General features: G+C 39.9%; 2 protein-coding genes and 1 long non-coding RNA gene across 9 annotated transcripts in view; 2 read left to right on the forward strand and 1 right to left on the reverse strand.

Moving 5' to 3' along the window:
* TEX47 (testis expressed 47) overlaps positions 1–14,269 on the forward strand; it is a 29,273-nt gene extending 15,004 nt beyond the window's left edge. For 5 of the 7 annotated variants that reach the window (XM_072784279.1, XM_072784278.1, XM_072784277.1 and 2 more), the window contains one exon: positions 13,998–14,269. The gene's annotated coding sequence lies outside the window, so the exon portion shown is untranslated. Of the gene's footprint in view, positions 1–13,948 lie in introns of all 7 variants that reach the window. The other 2 variants (XM_072784280.1, XM_072784282.1) reach the window with 1 other exon arrangement.
* Positions 1–17,820, reverse strand: part of ZNF804B (zinc finger protein 804B) — a 495,181-nt gene extending 477,361 nt beyond the window's left edge. The window contains exon 1 of the mRNA XM_072784284.1: positions 17,613–17,820. Coding sequence (XP_072640385.1) covers positions 17,613–17,720 — 108 coding nt within the window. The 5' untranslated portion in view covers positions 17,721–17,820. The remainder of the gene's footprint in view (positions 1–17,612) is intronic.
* Positions 17,821–18,466: 646 nt separating this feature from the next.
* On the forward strand, positions 18,467–19,464 carry LOC140609127 (uncharacterized). The gene is made up of 2 exons (XR_012011080.1): positions 18,467–18,604; positions 18,712–19,464. It is a non-coding gene; the product is annotated as an uncharacterized lncRNA (long non-coding RNA).
* Positions 19,465–21,595: the final 2,131 nt, after the last annotated feature.

A 21,595-nucleotide genomic window follows, 5' to 3' on the forward strand; every position in this document is an offset into this window, starting at 1 on the left:
ACAACTGGACTCTGATCAGTTAATTAACTTTTATTAATATGTGTTATGAATAGCTTGCTTATACTCTTCAATAATAATGTGAACATTAGAAAATCACTCATCACTGTAATTAAATGGCTTAATATACTTATGAATGGATTATTATTTTTAAAAACTCAAATTCTAATAAGATGAAAATGGACTTATGTTGGTTTTATGAGTTTTCTTTCTATTGTATGTTTCTAAAAGGAAATTGGTTGCTTAATCACATGTACCTGAAGGAATAAGGTAATAACATCATTACCACTTAGCAGTTGTGAAATGAGGAGCCTCATGTCATCTGCAAAATGGAAGACAGTAGCACCTACAACTTAAAATTATTTTAAAAATTTAAAAAGTAAAGGCATGCAAGGCTTGTTTCGGCCTAGTATGTCTGATATAAAATGAGTGCTTTTAACCTGTTACTCTGTGAACTGAGAATTAAGGAGGTATTTAGAACACCAGGGAAGCTTCACAGAGGATGCCCACAGGAATTAGCAGTGGAAAAAGGAGAGGACCAAGCATGAGTGAACTTTCCTCAGCCTCTATAAGGAGGTCTTGGTGAGTGGCCATTGGTTCAATAATTTCATAATGTTAATGTGCACAACACACTCATGAATACCTTGCTTAAAGTATACATTCCAGGCTCACCCCCCCACCACCACCACTACCAGCATTATGATTCTATCAAGTCCAGTCTGGAGCCCTCAAATCTGCAGCATAACCCCCATTTAGACAACATGAAGATGAGATCTACAGGCCATTCTAGCTTGATTTTACTACCAGTAACTAACTGCCATATTCACCCTATAATTTAGCAGTCTTACTGTTCGTCTTTATATTCTAGAATCAAGAGGAAGTGACACATATATATGGGGAAAAAATACTATCAGCCAACCTGATGGCTTTTTCTAGTATATTCACAATTTTTAACCCCAATTTTTGAAAAGTGACCCCTAATCACAAAGATCAGAAATGTCCTCTTCTAAGACATTTGTCACACAGGTTTATCTGTTTAGCATGTGTTTTCCATTCTAGACTGTAAATTCCATCGAGGCGTATGACACGGGCACCTTATTTGCATCAGTAGCTCCCCCAGCTCACACAACGCCAGATACATTAACGCCAGATACCAAAGCATTTTGTTTTTGGAAAAATGGAAAATGCTTGCAGTCCTAGGCAGAAGTTAGGAATGAATGGTAGCAGAGGTACAGGCCATGAGTAGACTGGAGAAATATTTAGGAAGTAAAATGGGCAGACGTACCAATCCGATGAGGGATTAAAGGAAAACATTCTCAAGTTTCAAGCCCACATTGTTGGATGAAGATGATATCCCTAACCAAGGAAGAACCCACTTGGTTTAGTTCTAGAGATTATGTATTTGAGAGGTCTACAAGAGATAACAACTAGCGAATAACTACAGGTGTATATGAATCTAAAATGCTGTAAGCAGAATAATGGGCCCCATGAATGCCCAAGAGCAAATTCTCAGAACCTATAAATGGTATGGTACATGTCAAAAGGGACTCAGCAGATATAATTAAAATGAAGAACCTTGAGGGGAGGAGAGGATCCTGAATAGAGAGGCCCAAGCTAATCACATGAGTCCTTTAAAATGAGTTTTTCCAGCTGAGGAGAATCAGAGAGTGTAGCAGGAGAAGAACTTGCTGGCTTTATTTTATTTTACTTAAAAGATTTTATTTATTGATTCATGAGAGACACAGAAGGAGAAGAGGCAGAGACACAGGCAGAGGGAGAAGCAGGCTCCATCCATGCAGGGAGCCCAACGTGAGACTTGATCCCAGGTCTCCAGGATCACACCCTGGCTGAAGGTGGCACTAAGCCACTGAGCCACCAGGGCTCCCCAAATTGCAGGCTTTAAAAATGGAGATAGGTAGTCATGGGTCAAGGAACACAGGCAGATTCTAAGAGGTGGAGGAAGCAAGGAAATGGATTCTCCCTTCAAGCCTCCAGCTAGGAGGATGGCCCTGCCTATACCTTGATTTTAGTCCAAGGAGATCTCTGTGCACTTACAGAACTCAAGAATAATAAATGTGTTGTTTTAAGCCATTAAGTTTACAGTGATTTGTTGGGGCAATAGGAAACTATACACATGAGGTCTGGTTGGAACATAAACATTTGTATCATCTTTCAGATTTCTGTATGATAAAAAAAATAATAACTATCTCTTTCACGAGTTAATGTTCCTCCCTCCTAGTTTCTGCAAGCTTAGAGCACGTGATATAAAAGCAGTGCTGGGTATATCTCTGTTGCCAATCAGTTCTATTCTCCCATGCCTACTCTCTTTTGGGACTGGAAGCCAGAAAGCTACTGCTGACCTCTGAATAATGCGGGGCTTAGGGGTGCCAACCCTGTGTAATCAACAATCTATGTATAACTTTCGACTCCCCCAAAACTTAATGACTCAGCCTACTGTTGACCAGAACCCTTATCGACAACATAAACAGTCAATTAACATGAATTTTGTAAGTTATATGTATTCCACAGCGTGTTCTTACAATGAAGTGAGCCAGAGAAAAGAAAATGTTATTAGGGAAATCATAGGAAGAGAACATGCTGTATGGTATTCAGCAAAACAAATCTGTGTATACGTGGACCAGGCAGTTCAAACCTGTGTTCTCTGAGGGCCAAGGGTACTAGCTGGAGACATGTAAATTGCATATCCACAGAGCTCTTTGCCAGCTGTTTTCTGGTTAGGTTTGCCAGTGGAAAGCACTGGGGGGGAAGTTAGAAAAATGAAAGGAGTCATGATTTATTTTCTTTCTTCTGCTTCTCCCTGAAGCTGCCTGGGCATCTCAGCACTCCTGGGTTCTGGTAGTGGTAGGCAACTGCTGACCTCTGCTACCATGGCACAGCATCCCTCTCAGGCACCAGCCAGCCACTCGGGCAGGGAGGCCAGCAGAGAGGGTGCCTGCAAACTCTCAGATGCCCACGGTGCAGACACCTCTGGTGCTTTCAGAAGCAGCAGCGGCGGCAGGACCACCAAGAGTAAGGTTTCGAGGGTTTAGGGAATACCATTTCCTCTTTGCCCCTTCAGCCCCAGGGACTGTCATGACTTCCTACAATTACTAATCTCTGGGGAACAGCACCTTCCCCTTTTCTCTCCCTCAGGCTATTCAACACATTTGTAAAGAATTCCTTGCATTGTACATCCTCTTTTTGAAAAGCTAAGAATGGTTTTGCTATCCTACTAGACACTGACACGAATGCTCTTTGCAACAATGATATTCATGGATTGAATACCATCTATGTGTGCCAAAAGCAGAATGTATGTGTATAAGAACTAGTACTGATACATGGACCCTAATATTTACTCCTAATGGGAACCTATGTATACCATATACAATCCTCCTTTCAAATATTTTACTGTAATGGGTCTTTATTGGGGAGAGAAAGTGATGGATAAAACACACACACACACACACACCTGTTTGGTTCATTAGAATTTCCAAAGGCAGTGAAAGATATTTAAACACAATAATGAGGCTGGATGCTTATCAGTACAGAGACAGCAGCTTTAGATTAAATATCTCTCTCTAATAGAAAAAGAGGAGAAAAAAATTCCTTCCACAAGGCAGCAAGATCATAACAACAACTCATCTACTTAACTCGATTTGCTTTGACAAAAACAACAGGAAAATGTATCATTGTCATGAATTAAAGTGGCATCGGGAAAGTAGGGCACACTGAGCAGTTTCATTAAGAAAGTTGTGAAAACACGGGGCTGCTATTTGCAATGGTTGTGTCAAACATAAAGCTAACTGGCCTCCAAGCCTGTGCTTCTCCTCCCATCAAGACGCAAGCCTAGTAAAGAGCCATCTGAGAGGTTCATCCAAAAGAACAACAGCTTCAACCAGTTGATGTTATAGTGTCAAGTTCCCAGCCAGTGCTGAGAACGTGTTAACGGATCAAGGACACCTGTCTGTGACAGAATGAGCCAATTGTTCCAAGAGTAACCACTAACTGCTTTTCACTGTGCACTTACTAAGTGCTAGACACTGTGCTGGCTTGCTCACATCTCACATCAACCCTAGAAGACCAGTAACATCCCTCGAGAGCAAGCTGAGGACCAAAGTGGTGGTGCAGGCACATAGCTGGTTGGAGCTGAGGAGGACAGGTCTGTACAGCTCTCAGATCAATGTAGCTTAACTACTTCTCTCTCTCTCTCTCTCTCTCTCTCTCTCTCTAAATTATACCTATTTATTCATGAGAGACACACAGAGAGAGGCAGAGATATAGGCAGAGGGAGAAGCAGGCTCCCTCCTGGGACCCAATGCAGGACTCGATCCCAGGACCCTAGGATCACACCCTGAGCCAAAGGCAGACGCTCAACTACTGAGCCACCCAGGCATCCCTTACCTACTTTTCTACACTGAATACAAGGAGGGAAAAAGTCCATGATCCCACCATAAAACTGTAGGGGCAGGAGGGATAAATGCTTAAAATAAGACAAAATACATGCATAAAGAACAAAACAAAACCCTATCCACAACACAGGTTTTTATCTTTAAATGTGAAATAAATATAAAAACATGCAACTTTTGTTTACATAACAAGTATGAGGAGAGACTTTTAGTGGGCATAGATGAATTTCAGAGATCTAAAGAAGGGATTATTGCATTAGATTTTCAAAGTTATTATACTAATGGTCTCTAATACCTTTGACCAAACCTCCTTAATAAGAGTTTCTATAATTGATTCAAAATATTCTTTAAAGCTTCCACTTTATTTGTTTTCTTGATGGAAATGTTATATACCCTTAAGGCGAGAGAACAGTTATTTAGCCAGACCACCCCAAAATTACCCTAATAAGAGAGCAAAGAGGTGTATCTAGGGTGAACTTTAAACCCTATCATTCCTGTGTATATATCTATGACGTTTTCTCTCCTTATACAAAAAGGCCTAATTATAATGCATTTATTCCACTAGTAACTAAACTAATGATGACTCAAGTTTGGTATTCTTATTTTCTTGTTTATAAATCACTTCTGGTTTTGTGTATAACGACAACAACAAGAGCCATGGTTATCTATCTCAGTTGGCACAACCCACAGAAAGTAATGAGAAGTTCTCATGTCAGAGCTACTCCAGAGTATTTAACTCTGTAGTGAGATTAAAAGTCACATTCTTACCTGAGATGATCTCCTCGTTACATGGCCAACAGGATCCTACCTGGCTGGACCTTATCTGCCTTGTCTTATACTTTCACCAGCCTCCCTGTCCAGATACAGAGGGAAAGGTGAGGGGGCTTTCACCATTCTGTAGCAGAAACAGTTGTGTTTCTGTCTAGCTTGCCTTGCTTCTGGGATTTCCTTCAAACAAAGCATACACATCATCGCTTTCAAAATAAAACAACCTGAAAACCACTGGTCAAACATTAGTGTCGTTTCCAAACTGGGAGGGAAGCAAGATGCTTGCAGGTTGCAGATTCTTTCCACATTTCACCAGGCACAGCACTCATCAAGATCAGAAACTGAATCTTAGGGCTGGCCTTATAGTCGTGACTTAACCAAGAGTTTAAAACTTTACATGCCTAGATTTTTGTCACAGATCACACATTGTATTCCAGTTTGCTGTCTACTGAGTCCAATTCTAAGATCTTCAGATTAAGTGATATTTATATACATAAGTCTACCCAAGGCCACTCTCATGAATATCTTTATGCCAATTATGATTTATCACTCGTTATGCTTTCTTACCTGTTCTGTTCCCTGTGGAGAACTGGTTTTCTCTATCACTTTCAGGGGTGGAGTCCACCCTGATTATCACAGAGTATGGCATTGAGTATGGCTTAAAAACAAAACAAAACAAAAAGACGACAAATTCACAGCAAAGTGATCTACATAAGGAAGGTTTATCATTCTTTATTACTTTTCCTTTATAACACTGTTTCACAAATCTTCCTTGTATGATGAAAAACAAATCATCACTGACTGTCACCAAAGATTTTCTAGGAACATTAGACAGAACTCTTGAACTCATACTATACAGCATATGGGGATTGGAAGATGAGCATTACATTTTATTGAAAATATTTGGTCAGTTCTTTAAATATACTTAAATTCATTTAAATTAGGATTGATTAGTATATATAAGCATTGTTTGGGTTTTATCTATAATCCTCTTGGCAATAATCCTGTTTCCATAGTAACGCAAATGTATTTTATCCTCATGGATGCGTGTGAAATTATAACAACTTTTGTAATAAAGTTTACACATCATTTGCACATAAATTTCATTTTTTATGAGAAGTCCAAGCTAGAGGTTTCTTTCCTTGAATCATTTATTGTTATCTTGCCACTAAATACATAATTCACATCTCCTCTCAAATAATGAAAACTCAACAGCGCCATTCCTAACCGCTTGCAAGAGGTTACTAAATCTACATGATGGTCGGATCTTTGAATTTCAACATGTAATATTAAAGAAAAGATAATGAAATACTTCACAGATGTCACCCTGGATATAATCCATGTGTTTTATTAGAATAAATCCATTCATTTTTACCTAATCAGGATTCTTTTGTTCATTTGTTTCAAATAGTTAACAAGTTTGCTTCACAAAGCAGAGAAATGAAGCAGCTGAAACACTGTGTCATTATTACCCTGACCCCAAAAAATGGGCCTTCATTCAAAAGTTTGCTGGCAGTTGAGCTTCAAATATATGCATTCTTCACTAAAACTAATTTGACATCATTTAAAAAAAAATAAGGCAGTTTATAATCTGGTGTAAGGACATTCACTCCTTTGAGGTAGGTGGTACTTGATAAGAGACATCTGGGGTTTCCGGGGAGTTGTAATGTTCTCTAACTACATCTGAAGCTTTAAAAATCTATATTCAGGCACTTGGGTGGCTCAGTCAGTTAAGTGTCAGCCTTCAGCTCAGGTTATAATCCCGGGGTCTTGGGACAGAGCCCCACATCTGGCTTCCTGCTCAGTGGGGAGTCTACTTCTTCCTCCCCCACTGCATGCTGCTTCCCCTGCTGTGTTCTCTCTCTCTCTCTCTGTCTGCCTGTCTCTGTCAAATAAATAAATAAAATCCTTAAAAAAAATAAAAAGCTATATGCTTATAATTCATGGCAATTTACATATTACACTACTCTTCAACACAAAAGTTAAAAAATAACTTTCAATGGAGATACTACTATGTCTAGTGCAGAAAATGTTTGGGATTTCATGAAATTATAATTATTACTTCAATTGATCCCATCACTTTTTATTTAAAAGTAATGCTTTCTGCCCCACCCCCCCAGCAATTTGCAAATGCCCAAATCAAAGACTAAAGAAATTAAGAAAGATAGCCTTAAGATGTACCTCTGAAATGATCTGGTTTTTGTGTTCTTAAGTTCGTCTTCCGTAAAGATGATGGATACAGTATAAAAAGGGAAATCTCGAAAATAAATAAATAAATAGATAAATAAATAAATAAATAAATAAATAAATAAATAAATAAATAGGGAAATATCTGGGGGAAGTAGTTCAAAGTGTGGACTGTATTTTTCTAAATGTATGAGAGTGTTTTACTGAGTTTACCATCTCTCAAGAATATAAGAACTCTAAGTATATCCCAAAACTTGTATTACATTAAAAAGTATAATATATAAAGCACTTCGAGTTTCAGAAAATGCAACTAATGTATAAGAAAACAATGCAAGTGATGTTCAGGGAAGATTCATTCTCACAAATTTTTCAGTCCTTCACATGATTTAACAATGAAAATCCACCAGCTGTCTCTGAACAGTTGAAGGTACGTCATGTCCCAGGGGTAGATCTATCCCCTTTTTCCAAAGGGCAGGATCAGGAACAGCAAGAGGGCAGTGGAGACATCTGGGTAGGGGCAGAAGGAGCCTCAGCATGAATTACAGCAGTCTCACAGGAGGCTCAGTCACTTTTGTGAGCAGACGCTTCCCATCACTAAAAATGTCCACCCATGTCAAGAGTGATTATATTAGCTTCCTATGGCTGCTCTAACAAATCACCACAAATTTACCAGCTTAAAAGAATACAAATGTATTATAATTCAATCCATTAAATCAATAGTCTTACTGGGCTAAAATCAAGGTATAAGAGGGCTGTGATTTTTCTGGATGCTCTATAGGAGAATCCATTTTTTTTGCCTTGTTGAGCTTCAAGAGGTTGCCTGCATTGTGGCCACTTCCTCTCTTTTTAAAGCCAGCAGCATAGCATCTTCAAAGCTCCCTCTCTGATTCTGACACTCCTGCTTCCCTCTTATAAAGGTCCTCATGATTATACTTGGCCCTCATGCATAATCCAGGACAATTGTCAATATCCTTAATTTAATCACATCTGCAAAGCCTGTTTTGCCATGTGAGTAACAGAGTTGAAGGTTTTGGGGATTATAACATGAACATCTTTGGGGAGTTGTTATGGTCTATCATAGTGAAATATTTAAAAAATTTATAGTGGGAGCCTAAACTGGATTGCTGAGGGCCCTTCCAATATCGATATCCTACAAATAAGGCAAAGAAATCAAATATCTATTAACTGTTAAAAAGCTTATTTGTATTAAGAAACTGACCACATAATTAACGTGATTTTCTCCATTCCAGATAGTATTACTATCTCTCTGTATGTCCACCTTAGATGGCTGGATATTTTAGCTAAAATTCATTGTTCAGGGACGCCTGGGTGGCTCAGCGGTTAAGTGTCTGCCTTCAGCTCAGGGAGTGATCCTGGGGTTCCGGAATCTAGTCCCACATCGGGCTCCTGCATGGAGCCTGCTTCTCCCTCTGCCTGTGTCTCTGCCTCTCTCTTTCCGTGTCTCTCATGAATAAATAAAATCTTTTAAAAAATAAAATAAAATAAAATTCATTGTTCAGAAGAGATCCAAGCTTCTCTTACTGACAATGGCCACATCTTGATTGATCCAAGAAAGAATAATCGCTAGCAAAATGTTGTTGGAACGTGTGTGACTAACAAGTGTGAGCAATGGGAAAGTACTGGGAATTATGCAAAAACTACCTATGGCTGATCCAGGATGGTGCTTTCTCAAGAGCTATAGTGACCACTGATCAGGGAATTATTATTGTCTCTCTTTCAAAAGAAAGGAAAAATGACAGAGAGAAAGGGAGAAGAAAGAGAAGGAGGGGAAGAAGGGGGAGGCAAGAAGTCAGGAGAGGAGGATGGAAGGGGAGAGGGAGCAAAACCAAGATTCAGAGAAAGAAAGAAAAGGTGTAAGAACCACTGTTTTTTCCTCTTTATTACATACTCCTAAATAGGAGGGGAATAATCAAGTTCCTAACTTGTAATTCATTTCTAAGAAGCTATTAAATATGTGCCAATGAAATATATGGTTAACTAACTCATGTACAAATTTCATCTATTCATACATAGCCAATCTTCAGTCTCTTGTGGCCTTTAACAAAAATGTTCTGGAATGGTTACATGGAATAAAGCACTCTGCAATTTGGGTTAATAGGAAATATTAAATTATACTTGAAGCAATTGACCAAATGATCTTGGTAGATATTAAAGTGAGAAGCATTACCATGAAAACAGTGACCACTTAATCCATCAGTAGGACACTGTGCATTCTAAAAGATTCTGGCTAACTAACCTGGGAGAAAAGTCTCTAAGGAAAAGTTTTCATCATGGAGGTACCAGCAGGACCAAAAGTGAACATATTTACATCAATTAAATTTCTACCAACTTCCTTTTTTTCCCCTACTGAAATCAATAATAAACCACAAGCTGCTGCTCAGCTCTTGGGATATAAGGAAAACAGCAGGCATGACCTCAAGGATCTCATATCCTGTGACCAAAACGGAGACCAAGAAACAACTCCAGTAATAAGCTGAGCAATGGATGTGATGGCACCTGCAAGAGAAATGCTTGATCCACGAAAGAGACTCAGGGTCCAGTCACATGAGGAGCCAACTCTTTAGTTAGGTCAAAAGAATACATAAGACATGGCACAAACAATGAAAGTAAAAAGAGGATTTGTGCCACGTGCAATGGAATAAAGGTCTAGAAATACGCATCATAGTCGAGAACTCTGAGTAGTTTGGTCAGCATAGGGTCAGGTGAAAAAACAGAGTCAAAGCTAAAGATATAGACAGGGTCTGAATCATGAAGATCCTAGATACCATCCAGCAACTCTGAACGTTTTAGAGATAATGTGAATGTAATTAATTTGGTCACCAGGATATCTCTTGACTTCATGTTTAGATGAAATACATCAATAGGAAGGGTCAGACTTAAGTGGAGCTCCATCCCCTCCATCATCACTCAGAAAAGGGGTCCACTGGTTATTTTCTGTGTAGAACATGATTATTTATTTCATTCACAAAGAAGAAACACATATAGCCTTTGCTTGCCAAGAAAAATGTTAGAGAATATAATTATTCATGGCAAAATGGAGATCTGGAAAGGACATATGTGTGTGGGGGGGGAGGTACTGACTATTTGTTGCTCAGGAGGTAGATGGGACAAGTAAAGTGCTGAGTAATAGCTGTGGGAAGGTGGGCAGGGGAAGAACACTGGGAGGTAGATTCTGAATGGAGATACGGAGGAAGCTCTAAATTCTGAGCTAGGAATGAAAGTTAAACGTGGAGAGCGAACAGAGAAGAAACTTATATGCTTGGATTGGGAAGCTGACAGAATGGGGTGGTTCTCACCATTTGCAAGGGTTTGTATCTCTGGAGTTAGACATATATGCCAACGTTGACGCATAAGCCAAAAAAGGTACTGAAAACCCTGATAATCACGTTCACAAAAGGAATAAAGATCAATGGCAATAGGAATAACAGGGAGGGAAAAGATTGTTTAGAAAAAAACCAGACTGGCAGCATCCGTTTCAAAATAAACTATATCCTGCCTCTCACACCCACGCTAAAGTGAAGTAAAATTTGCCAAAAGAAATTTGCCAATTGTCAAAGCAAAAAATTGGCAGCTCTGATTACACTTGCTACAAATGAACAAAATGAATACTCTCTATTCCATGAATCATTGTCAAAGCTGTCCAGTACAAAATCCTGAGTGGCATCCTTTTATTTAGATATTCTGTATTTTATTATTTATTTATAGCCTGACTCGCTTCCACAACAGAACTAAGTCATCTGAAGGAAACTTTATACGTTGAAACAATAAAATATAAATTTAAATGAATGAGAGCCATGGAAAAGAAAATTACAATAAAAGCCGAACTGGGAATAAGAGATGAGCAGGGGTGGGGACATCGTGTTGTTCTGGATGCCAACTGCGATCCCCACAGCTTTGTTAAGCTACAGATTTATCTCTGAGTCTCCTACCAGCCAAAGAAGAAAAAAAAATAGCTAACTCTAATAGCTCTTTTTATCTGTGAGGAAAGCATATTATCTGTTTTTCAGAAGTATATGTTTAAATATTAGATATCAAATTTGAATCAAAGAAGGGATTATTAGTTCGATGAATGTATGTTATCAGGGGCCAATCTTGGGAAAAGTAACATCACACACGAGTGAATGTTTCTAAAAGCCCCTTTCATTTCATATGCTATATAATATTCTTTGGCATTGTTTTTTTTTGTCTTCAATAAGCCAACAAGGCCTTAGTTACAAGTGAGAATATTGCCTAAGGTATAATGTAACTCATTTTTCCAGAATTTCTTTTGGAAATTCAGTAAGTACTTCCAAAGCAAGAGAGACTGTGGAACTTGGTGACTGGCATATTCCTATCATCATCATAACTACACTTTGTCGTGAAAGCCTATCAAATATTTAATTTCTCTCTCCACACCTTATCCCCTAAGTAAACCTGACTCACACTATCTACAAAAGGCTGTCACCTGTCATTTTATAAGGATTACCCAAAAAAACCGTACTTGTTAAAACGAAGATTTTTCAAGCAAAGTAGCATTTTTACTTCAATTTTGATTCAAATTACTTTCTACAAAATATGTACATATATACTCAAGAATTATTCTGACAATGTGTATTTTGAACCAACCAAATTCACCCTGAAATGCACTTCAGAGAGTTATTTAAAACATATATTACTCTTTTTGCTCCTTGCTCCCAATACAGCCTAAAACCTACTGATATTTCGAGCTCTGTTAATACATACCACACGAAAAATATGCATCATAGTGCATACAAATTATACAACAAAGGTCTCATAATTACGCTTTCAACTACAAATGATTAAGTTCTATGTTAAATATCAACCTAATTTCACCTACACATGATACCAATCTGTTTTGTTTTTATTTTGTTTCCAAATTATGGAGCAGAAATTTAAAATAGAGGTTATCTTAACTGTATGTCTAAAAGAAACAAAGGATTTGATTTATCAAACTTTAATTATGAAATAAACATAGAATAATCTAATAAAAGTCATGAACTATACCATTCAAATACCCAATTGATTTTTCTTACTTATGGGAAACTTCCAAAGGCAGATAAACACAAATTTCAGACGTAAAAAGTTGACACTTCTTTTTGAAAGCATAAATGCCAACTACAAGTTTCTGAAATCAGTTAGTTGGGGGAAAGAAGAAAGCGCTGAAAAGGCGGTGAGAAAAAAGGCGTGTGCTTAATACAACATTCGTCATAATAAAGAAAACATGATTATAAAAATCTTAACTGAGTCCTCTTTATTGCAAATATCTAAATGTTTCAGTAGGAGGTATTACCTATTCATGAATTCCAAAAGAGGAGGCAGGTGACTTCTCTACAGGAGATCATATCTTCATGATTATACTTGGCACATGAAAAGTGCATCAGTTTGAGAGCATTTTTTAGATGTGTTTAACTTGGTACTTATTAAACATAATGAAAACACAACGGAAAAGTATAGGCATTAGAAAAAACAACAAAGTTGTGTATGCACTCATTGCTTTGTGTAAGGAGTTCTGTGAAGAGACGTATCCTCAAGGTAATTGGTTTCTAGAACTTTTTTGATTTATACATAATCATTTTTAATTTTTAAAAGGGAGCTTTATACAATTTTTTAGTCCACTGAAAATGCTGGCTTCTTTTTTTGCCACCTCGTTCCATTCGGCAATTTAGTCAGATACATAATTTAGAATAAGATCACTAAACAGAACAAAATAACAACAAAAACAAAATCCAAGGACCCTGATCTGTTGCTCAGATGAAAATCCCAAGAGTTTCCTTCATATGCAACATTTGGAGGGAAGATAATAAGCATCTCCAGAAACAGGCAATCCTAGATGTCTAACTATGGTACTCTCAGTAATAGGTGCTTCTTAAGAAGTGTCACTCTATGTAAGCTTCAAAAGAATAGTAATAGGCTAAACATGCACCATGGACAAAATATACAACTTATGATTGTTATTAATATTTCATCAATTGGTAACCTGAATGACATTCGTACTATTAACCACACACAAATTAACTAACAAACCATACTCAAATCTGAATTTGAGACAATATTTTCATTAATTAATAATAAATTCAAACATATTTTTGGCACTACATAGAGGATATTATTTTTTTTTATTGAATCCAAACTTGGTGACAGAAGAACTCAGAAGTTCACACACAAAAAGTGAATTCACCTATAGACTGTTTTCTTAATGAGTGCTTCAATTATAATAACAAAGTTTTACTGTTAACATATTTGATGGGAAAGGGCTTTACAATGTAATATCTCGTTACTTCTTAGGTTTGAGCGCTGATAACATTACATCTGTATGCCTGTGTGTGTGCCTATAGACATGCATGTGGGTGCATGTGTATGTGTATATCACATGGATTTTTAAAGTCATTGTCCAGTCATTTTATTTCAGAGTTGTGATAGGGTAGGAGATACATATCCTAAAACGTGAGAGGGTACAAATTTATTTTCTAAACTTAGAGACTCTTATCATTAAGTACTACGTAACACTCAATGGCATACAAAGTACTATGTAATACTCTGTCATTTTTCTTTTCTTTAATCTATCCCAGGATTTAAAGTAACATAAACTATCTCATCAATTATTCACATTCTAATTAGGATGGAAAGCAGTATGCTATTTTTTTCATATCAAGTCTCCAAAAGAAGAGAGATGCAACACAGAAGACATTTGCATGTGTTCACTTTGAAGACAGGAGCTGAATTTCACTCCAGGATTTCCAGTTTCCTGATCTGTGGAGACTGTTTGGGGGTAAAATGCTTTATTTATTTCTCAAGTATCCCACTAAGTATCTATTATAAGAACTCCATGTAATGATTCAATGTTTTCTAAATGAAATTCTTTGAAATAAAAATGTATATAAATGTAATCATTCCCTGTGTACTGTCAGTTTAATATCACATGTCCAGATTCTACAGGCATGTGATTTGAACATGACAAATGTAATATAACTACTTTGAATATATAAATGAAGAATTACATCCAGAAGGTACTGAAATGTTAAATTTATACTATCCAGGTAGGGGTGTGTGTGTGTGTGTGTGTGTGTGTGTGTGTGTGTGTGTCTGTGTCTATTAGGAGAAATTCTTATTACATAAAGAGGAATTGTGGTTTTTACACTATTTATAACAAAGTTACAAAATAGTCTCATTCAATAACTGTGTTATGTGCTACTTTTAAACAGCTTTATTAAAACAGAAAAATAGGAATTAAAATAGAAAGGACACTTGGATTAAGAGAGTAAGAGCCAAAGTTGAAGTACTGCAGACCTCAGTAAGAGTGAGTTAAATCAATTAATGATTGTATCCCAATCCAGAGTCCCAGATAAACTGAGTCTCAGTGAGTGGAATAATCCAAGTCAATGACGGAGAGGTTAATTTGTGCCCCAAATGGGCACCAAATTTGAAAAAAACAATAAAAAGATACTGTCAGAATAGATAAGTGTTTTAAGAAAAAAAATAGATGACTGTATATTGTGGATCTGTGAGCTTAATATTTATCTTGTTAAAAAAATCAATAAATGTCTGTCAACCTGAAATTAACAGGGGTATGTGTATTGCTTAATATAAAAAGAGAAATGACGTATAGCCACAGTTTTCAGCTTCATGCTTCACAACTCATTAATAAAGATGGCAAACCTACACTCATCCATACTAGAAAACTATTACTTAGATGCTCAAAAGTCTAAGGTCCAGAAGGTAGTGACCTATTTTAATCTAGGAAGAAAGACTAAGTGTCATGTAATGTGAAGGCAATGACTTGTCTCAAAAACCTGCTCGTGACAGAAAATGAATGAACGTCAATTTTTCACACACTGCCTAGCTCATGTGAGAAACTACTGAAACTTTGAAAAAAATCATTCAAATTCCAAAGTAAAATGTAAAAGAAGACAAATATATCAGATGTAGGAAGCCCATATACAGGCTAAATCGTATATTTTTTAATGCTGCAAATGTAATTTAAGCACACTCAGACGTGTGTAAATATTGGAGAGAACAAGCCCAAAGTATAGCACCTAAATAAAAGTAAATGAATTAGTATTTAGTAAACATGAGCCCAGCAGTGAATGAGAATAGTGTCCTGTGGCTGTGAGCACCTGGTCAGCCAGTAGAGCCATGGGGGTTACGGGTTGTCTTGTCACAACGACCACATTCATGCATCCTGTCCCTGGGATATCAATCAGGCCTCTAGGAGATGAGTGACCACAGAGGAGAAGGAAGGACACCTTCTGACCTTGTGACAAAAATTTCCTCTGCAAGCCTTTTAGATTTTGGAAGATTAGTTCCGTATTCTAAGCAACTTAACTAGAACTGAACAATGTAGGAACTCTGAAGTAATTCTTCCTTTATCCTGTGAACTATTAAGGCATATATACTATACACACTCCCCGATTCAGATTTCCATAACCAAAGAGAGGGTTTTGGAACACAGCCACAGAGATTATCAAAGCACTGAACACTAATACCTATGAGAAAGGTGGAACATTCTAGGTTTTCAAGATGAAATGAGCTTGTAGGAAAAACTTGATAGATTTAAGTTTGCTATAAGGAAGATTCTGACACTGTGGATTGTTAAACATTAAGGTGGTTTGCTGAGACTGCAGAAACTCCAATCCTGAGAATCTTTAAAAATAGAAAGAATTCAGACCAGCTGCTCAGAAGGACTGAATGTGGGCTTTCTTCAACTAAAACTCTCCAAGACCCCTCTAGTCCTAAGAAATTTATTGTAAATATAAATTGTGTATTCCATCTAACACTTCTGCTTTGGCACCATGTAGTTGAGGCGGTGGGAGGGATTGCAACGACCCACATTTACAGTGCATAAAAACATGTGAGGCACTAGTGTGTCATAATTAGGAGTCCTAGTGATAGCTCTGGGTACGTGGACTTTCTGACTTTAAATTTCTCATGCAAATCACAGATAGCACTTAATCAAAAGTTTTCAAGATGTATTGCAGTTTTGAATAATTCATGCTAATGAAGCATTAAACCATGATGAAAAGTACAAAAAATAGATAAAAATCAGGCAACTTAAGTTTTCTCTGTTCATATCATACAGACTTAAAATACTGGTTTTTCTACTAAACTAGAAAACTTGTCCTTTGTCACTTATTAAGAGTCCAAAACTTTTTTTTTAATATGCCATAACATTTTTAAAATACATTTAAATCTGTAAAATATTAGTCTCTAGCATCTACCAATTATAAATAATATATCGAAGTCCTGCAGTATGGTAACGATTTCCCAGAGTTAGGAGTCTCCCATGGTTTGTCTCCCTTTCTAATTTTTCTCACTCAGCTCTCCTCCTTTCTCTTATAGTCCAGGCAGAAGGGGAGGTGGGTGGAGGGTTGGGGTAACTGGGTGACCTGCAATGAGAAGGGCACTTGGCGGGATGAGCACTGGGTGTTATACTATACGTTGTCAAATTGAATTTAAATTAAAAAAAATGTAAAAAGAAAAAAATAAACAGTAGTAACTTCTCCAGGAAAACAAATAAATAAAATAAATATCTAAAAAGATAAAAAAGAATACTTGAATAAATCAAATAGTTAAGTAAATTCAATAGTGCATTAAGTTGAGCGATCACTCGCATGGCATGTAAATCCATCTGTACCTAATACCACCAACTACCCACTTCCTATTTCCACAAAGGACTCTGGCGTTCCTTAAGGAACCCACACAGTTAAGCGTTAGATCTACTCAAGTGTCGGCATGCAACACCTTTCCATCCGCCAGCACCCTGATGCAAAATCTGGAAGAAGTTAATTTTCTTATAAAGTAACCGCAGCATTATCCAACTAATCTCAACTGATGAGTTCACAAAGCCTGGTTGCAAAGTGCCCCTCGAACTTTCTACCCTGCCCAAATCCGTAGATTCCTAACTTGGCACAGCGCTCAGGAACTACCTTCAGCACAGCCCTGCAGTGAACAACTGCATTCAGTAAATATTTGCATCCGTGGCACTACAGATGCTAATGACCGTGTTGAACGTACACATGTAAACACACACCCTCACCGTGTAACAGTCTGACAATAAATGGCAAAAACAGACACAGCAGCCTCCCAGGTAAGGCAGATAGCCACCACCGGCGCGTTACGCCCGGACAAGGTCTCTCTCTCTCTTTCTTTTTCTTTCTGTTTCTCTAGATTTTGAACGCGCGTTGTGTGTGTGTGTGTGTGAGTGTGAGTGTGAGCGCGCGCGCGTGTGCAGGTTACCGGAGAGGGAGATCCGTTCTTGCGGAGGGGCCCTCGGAAGACTCCTTTGATGCCCCGGTAGTGCCCATTGCTGAGATGTCTCGAACTGATGACCAGGTAACAAGCCATGTGGGTCCGAGCGGGGCGCGCTGCGTGTCCCTCCTGGCCGGCCCCGGCCGCGGGAGCGCGGGAGCGCGGGCCGCTTTCTCAGCAGCGACGGTGACTGCCACCTCCCGAGGAGCAGCGGCCGGCAGCGAGCAGGGGACGCGGCGGCCGCGCGCCCCCGCTCCTCGCCCCGCGCGGGGCTCCGGCTGCCGGCGGCGGAGGGGGCGGCGGCGGCCACGCGGCTCTTCGGGCACCCGGCGAGCCAGTCCACATGCTGCTCTGGCGACGTGGCTGCTCAGCCGCGGGCCGGCGGTGCCATTGGTCTCAGGACAACTTCCTGGGTCCGCGGGGGAAGCCGGAGCTCCCCGCCCCGTCGCTGCCCCGCCCCGCCGTCGCCCCCGGCGCGCCCCCGGGGGGCTCGGGCTCGGGCTCGGGCTGCGGGCTGCGCGGGAGGTGGCGGCGGCCGGGGGCAGCGGCGCGAGCCGGGGGCGCGGCCACCTGTGAGCCCGAGCGGTTCGCGCCCCCGCGCCGGGCGGCCGCGCGCGGCGGGGGCGGGGGCGGCGGAGGCGGCGGCGGGACGCGCGGCGCGGGCATCCCGGGCCCCCCGCCCCAGCGCCCCCCGCCCCAGCGCCCCGCCCGCTCGCCCGCCGCGCCCGCGGGCCGGCTTAGCCGCGAGCGTGGGGGCGGGGGCGGGGGCCGGGGCGACTGCGGAGGGCGGCGGTGGGCGACACGGCGGGGAGAGCAAGCGGCGCCTCCACCCGGCGCTGCCCGCCCGCCTGCAGCGCGCTCCGGCGCCCGGGCTGCCCGCGGCGGGGTCGGCAGGAGCGACAGCCCCCGGGCCGGCGGCGCGGACGAGCTGCGCAGCCCCGGTGAGGCGGGCGATGGACGCAGGAGGACAGAAGTTCTAGGTAGAAAACTTGCGTCGGGAATGGAAACGAAACATGCTTGCGCGCGCGTGTGCGTGTGCGTGTGCGCGTGCAGAGCTACACTTACAAGTGTCTCTGTATCTCCACAGAGGCCGAGATTTGGGATTTGCGTGGGACGTCCGAGCGCCCACGGCCCTCCCCGTCAGCCCTCGGTGGGGCTTCTTAACCGACGTTGGATCCTTTACTGTGAATAGAGCCACCCGGGAGCGAGCTGCGCTGGGAACCAATGACGCGCGCACGAACGCGTCCTGGAAAGAGGAGGAACTAGGAGGCCAGGTCTGTGCCCTGTGCAGGGGGAAGAGGAAGGGTGACCTCCTTCCCCTCTCGCCCGGGGGGACTGGACTTAATGCAAGGTTAAAGCTAAGGCTCCCCGTGCCCTCCCCAGTTTTCTCCTCTTCTGTCTCCCACATGCTCCACTGGCTTCCTGGTTGACCCTGGGGACCTTTCACAAATGACAGAAACAGGTCAAAGAAAACAGATAATTTAGTTTTTCCTATTCAGGCAACTCCTAAAACTCTCAAGAAAAAAAAAAATGCCATTAATATCATTTTTGTGACCACCCCATGAAGACCTGACTTTTTTGTTTACATGATTACAATAGTTTATATCCTTAATGTTTTATTAAATACGTGGATGTGTTTCTCACCTTGAAGGTTTCAGATAGTCTTTCTAGAAGTGTTAATGTGAGGCAAAATGCCAATTCCTTGCAAACTCTGAATTGAAAATTAACTCAGGCTGACACGGCGCAAGACAAATCTTGTAGAACTGTTTATTTTGTGATTATCTTGTTGGTAAGAACTTCTGAAATAAAAAATGGTAGAGCAGTAGCAATAGATACAACACATCCTCATGTTTTCCTTTCTTTTGTTTTCTTCACGTTTTCCTTTCTATTAAGATTGATGTGGTTCACGATGTCATGTTTATTGAACTTAGAACTGTGAGATGTTTCCTGCAGCCAAGAGTAAGTAATATTGCTCATGTATAGACATTAGATACATTCTATACAGAGAAAACAAGGTATTGGCAAACAGTGAAATTTCCAAATCAGGTAAAAGCTTTGTCGGAAAATGAATGAGGTAGAATTTTTTTTTTTTTAATTTTTTTTTTTTTTTTTTTTTTTTATTGATGATAGTCACAGAGAGAGAGAGAGAGAGAGAGAGAGAGAGGCAGAGACACAGGCAGAGGGAGAAGCAGACTCCATGCACCAGGAGCCTGACGTGGGATTTGATCCTGGGTCTCCAGGATCGCGCCCTGGGCCAAAGGCAGGCGCCAAACCGCTGCGCCACCCAGGGATCCCGAGGTAGAATTTTTAAAAGGAGAAAGTGCAGCTCAATCTAGATTATTTCACTCTTCGTAAAGGGAAGCACTGAGGACCTAAGTGTAAGCACCTGGAATGGACTCGAAAAATCAATAATGTCACAAGCTGTGAATAATAGCTCCAAGGATACTATCTCTTTTTCATTAGGCAAATGTAATTTCTAATAATGCTTAATTATTAAGAATCAGGTATACTCTTCTAAAATGAAAGAACTGACAAGTAATCAAAAAGTATACAATTCAGGGGGGCCTGGGTGGTTCAGTGGGTTAAGCATCTGCCTTCAGCCTCAGGTCATGATCCTGGAGCCTTGGGATCCAGCCGCGTGGCAGGCTCTCCCCACGGGGTTCCCCCAATCATGCTCCCTGCTCAGCGGGGAGCCTGCTTCTCCCTCTTTCTCTGCCCCTTCCCCTGCTTGTGCTCTTGATCTTTCTAATAAATTTTTAAAAAATCTTTTTTTTTAAAAAAAAAAGCATACAACTCACATATACCATCCTATTTTCTTATTCAAAATATTACATTTATTTGAAGTATGGCATTCTTGTTCACTTGACTACTATCCTATGTGCATTTGGATTTCCCCACAGGAAACAAAGTAACCCTGCTTTTTGTAATGTTTCAAAGACTGTAGTAATTTTTCTAAATTTCTTTAAGAATATTTTATTTTTGCAGTCTTCTTTAAAATGAGTGATATCAATTCTTCTGTTAATTTGCCATATTCTAAGTCAGTTATGGCTGTCCTTTGCTTTCTAATTTTTGTCATCCGTTTTAAAATATCAAGGCAAAAACTGAAATATTTGTTACTCTCAGTCAATTTTAAGAATACTTTTTAAAATATACAACAATAACAAAAACTCCCCTTTTTCCCTTGCCAAGTTATGACTGATGCCCTTGTGATTTCATCATATTCAACAGCTTCCCATTATTGTTGGCCTGTATTTCAGATATGGTATGACCAATCTAAATAACAGAAACAGGAGTGTTTTTAGTTGCAGAGTTGCTACAGATACAGAGTTGCTCAGTTATATTAACTTCTCTCTTTGCTAAACGAGACACTTTCTTACTTCAGTAATTAAACATTTTCAGAGAAAGTGAAAGGAAAGCAAAACACTTTAAGCCTGTATTAAATGAATCTTAGATACAGGTCAAATTCTATACAACAAACATTATGAAAAACAAACATCATGTGCAATTTTGCAAGGCCATTTATATTAAAGTAATATTTGATCTGATGAGTTTTCATTCCATGGAAGGAGATGTGAATGGCAAAGGGCATGGATTTCAGCCTAGAACCAATTTGACATTTCCACATATTTCCAGATTCATGGCTGTGTCACAGATGATTGACAGAGGGAGAAATCCTCTCTACCATTACCCTTCTCAAACACATCCCAAATCGATCCCCTTATTTCCATATCTGCTGCTCAACCTTAGTCCAAAACATCATCGTTTCTTGCTTGGACTACTGCAGTATCCTCCTAACCAGTCTCCCTGCTTCCTTCCAGTGTTGCCTCCATACATTCCATACATAATATATTCTTTACATCCAACAGCCAGAGTGATTATTTATTTATTTATTTATTTATTTATTTATTTATTTATTTCATTTATAGAGAGAGTGAGGAGAAGTGGAGAGAATCTCAAGCAGGCTCCATGCC

Source organism: Canis lupus, chromosome 18 (assembly GCF_048164855.1).
Source record: "Canis lupus baileyi chromosome 18, mCanLup2.hap1, whole genome shotgun sequence".
In the NCBI taxonomy this organism is placed as follows: domain Eukaryota; kingdom Metazoa; phylum Chordata; class Mammalia; order Carnivora; family Canidae; genus Canis; species Canis lupus.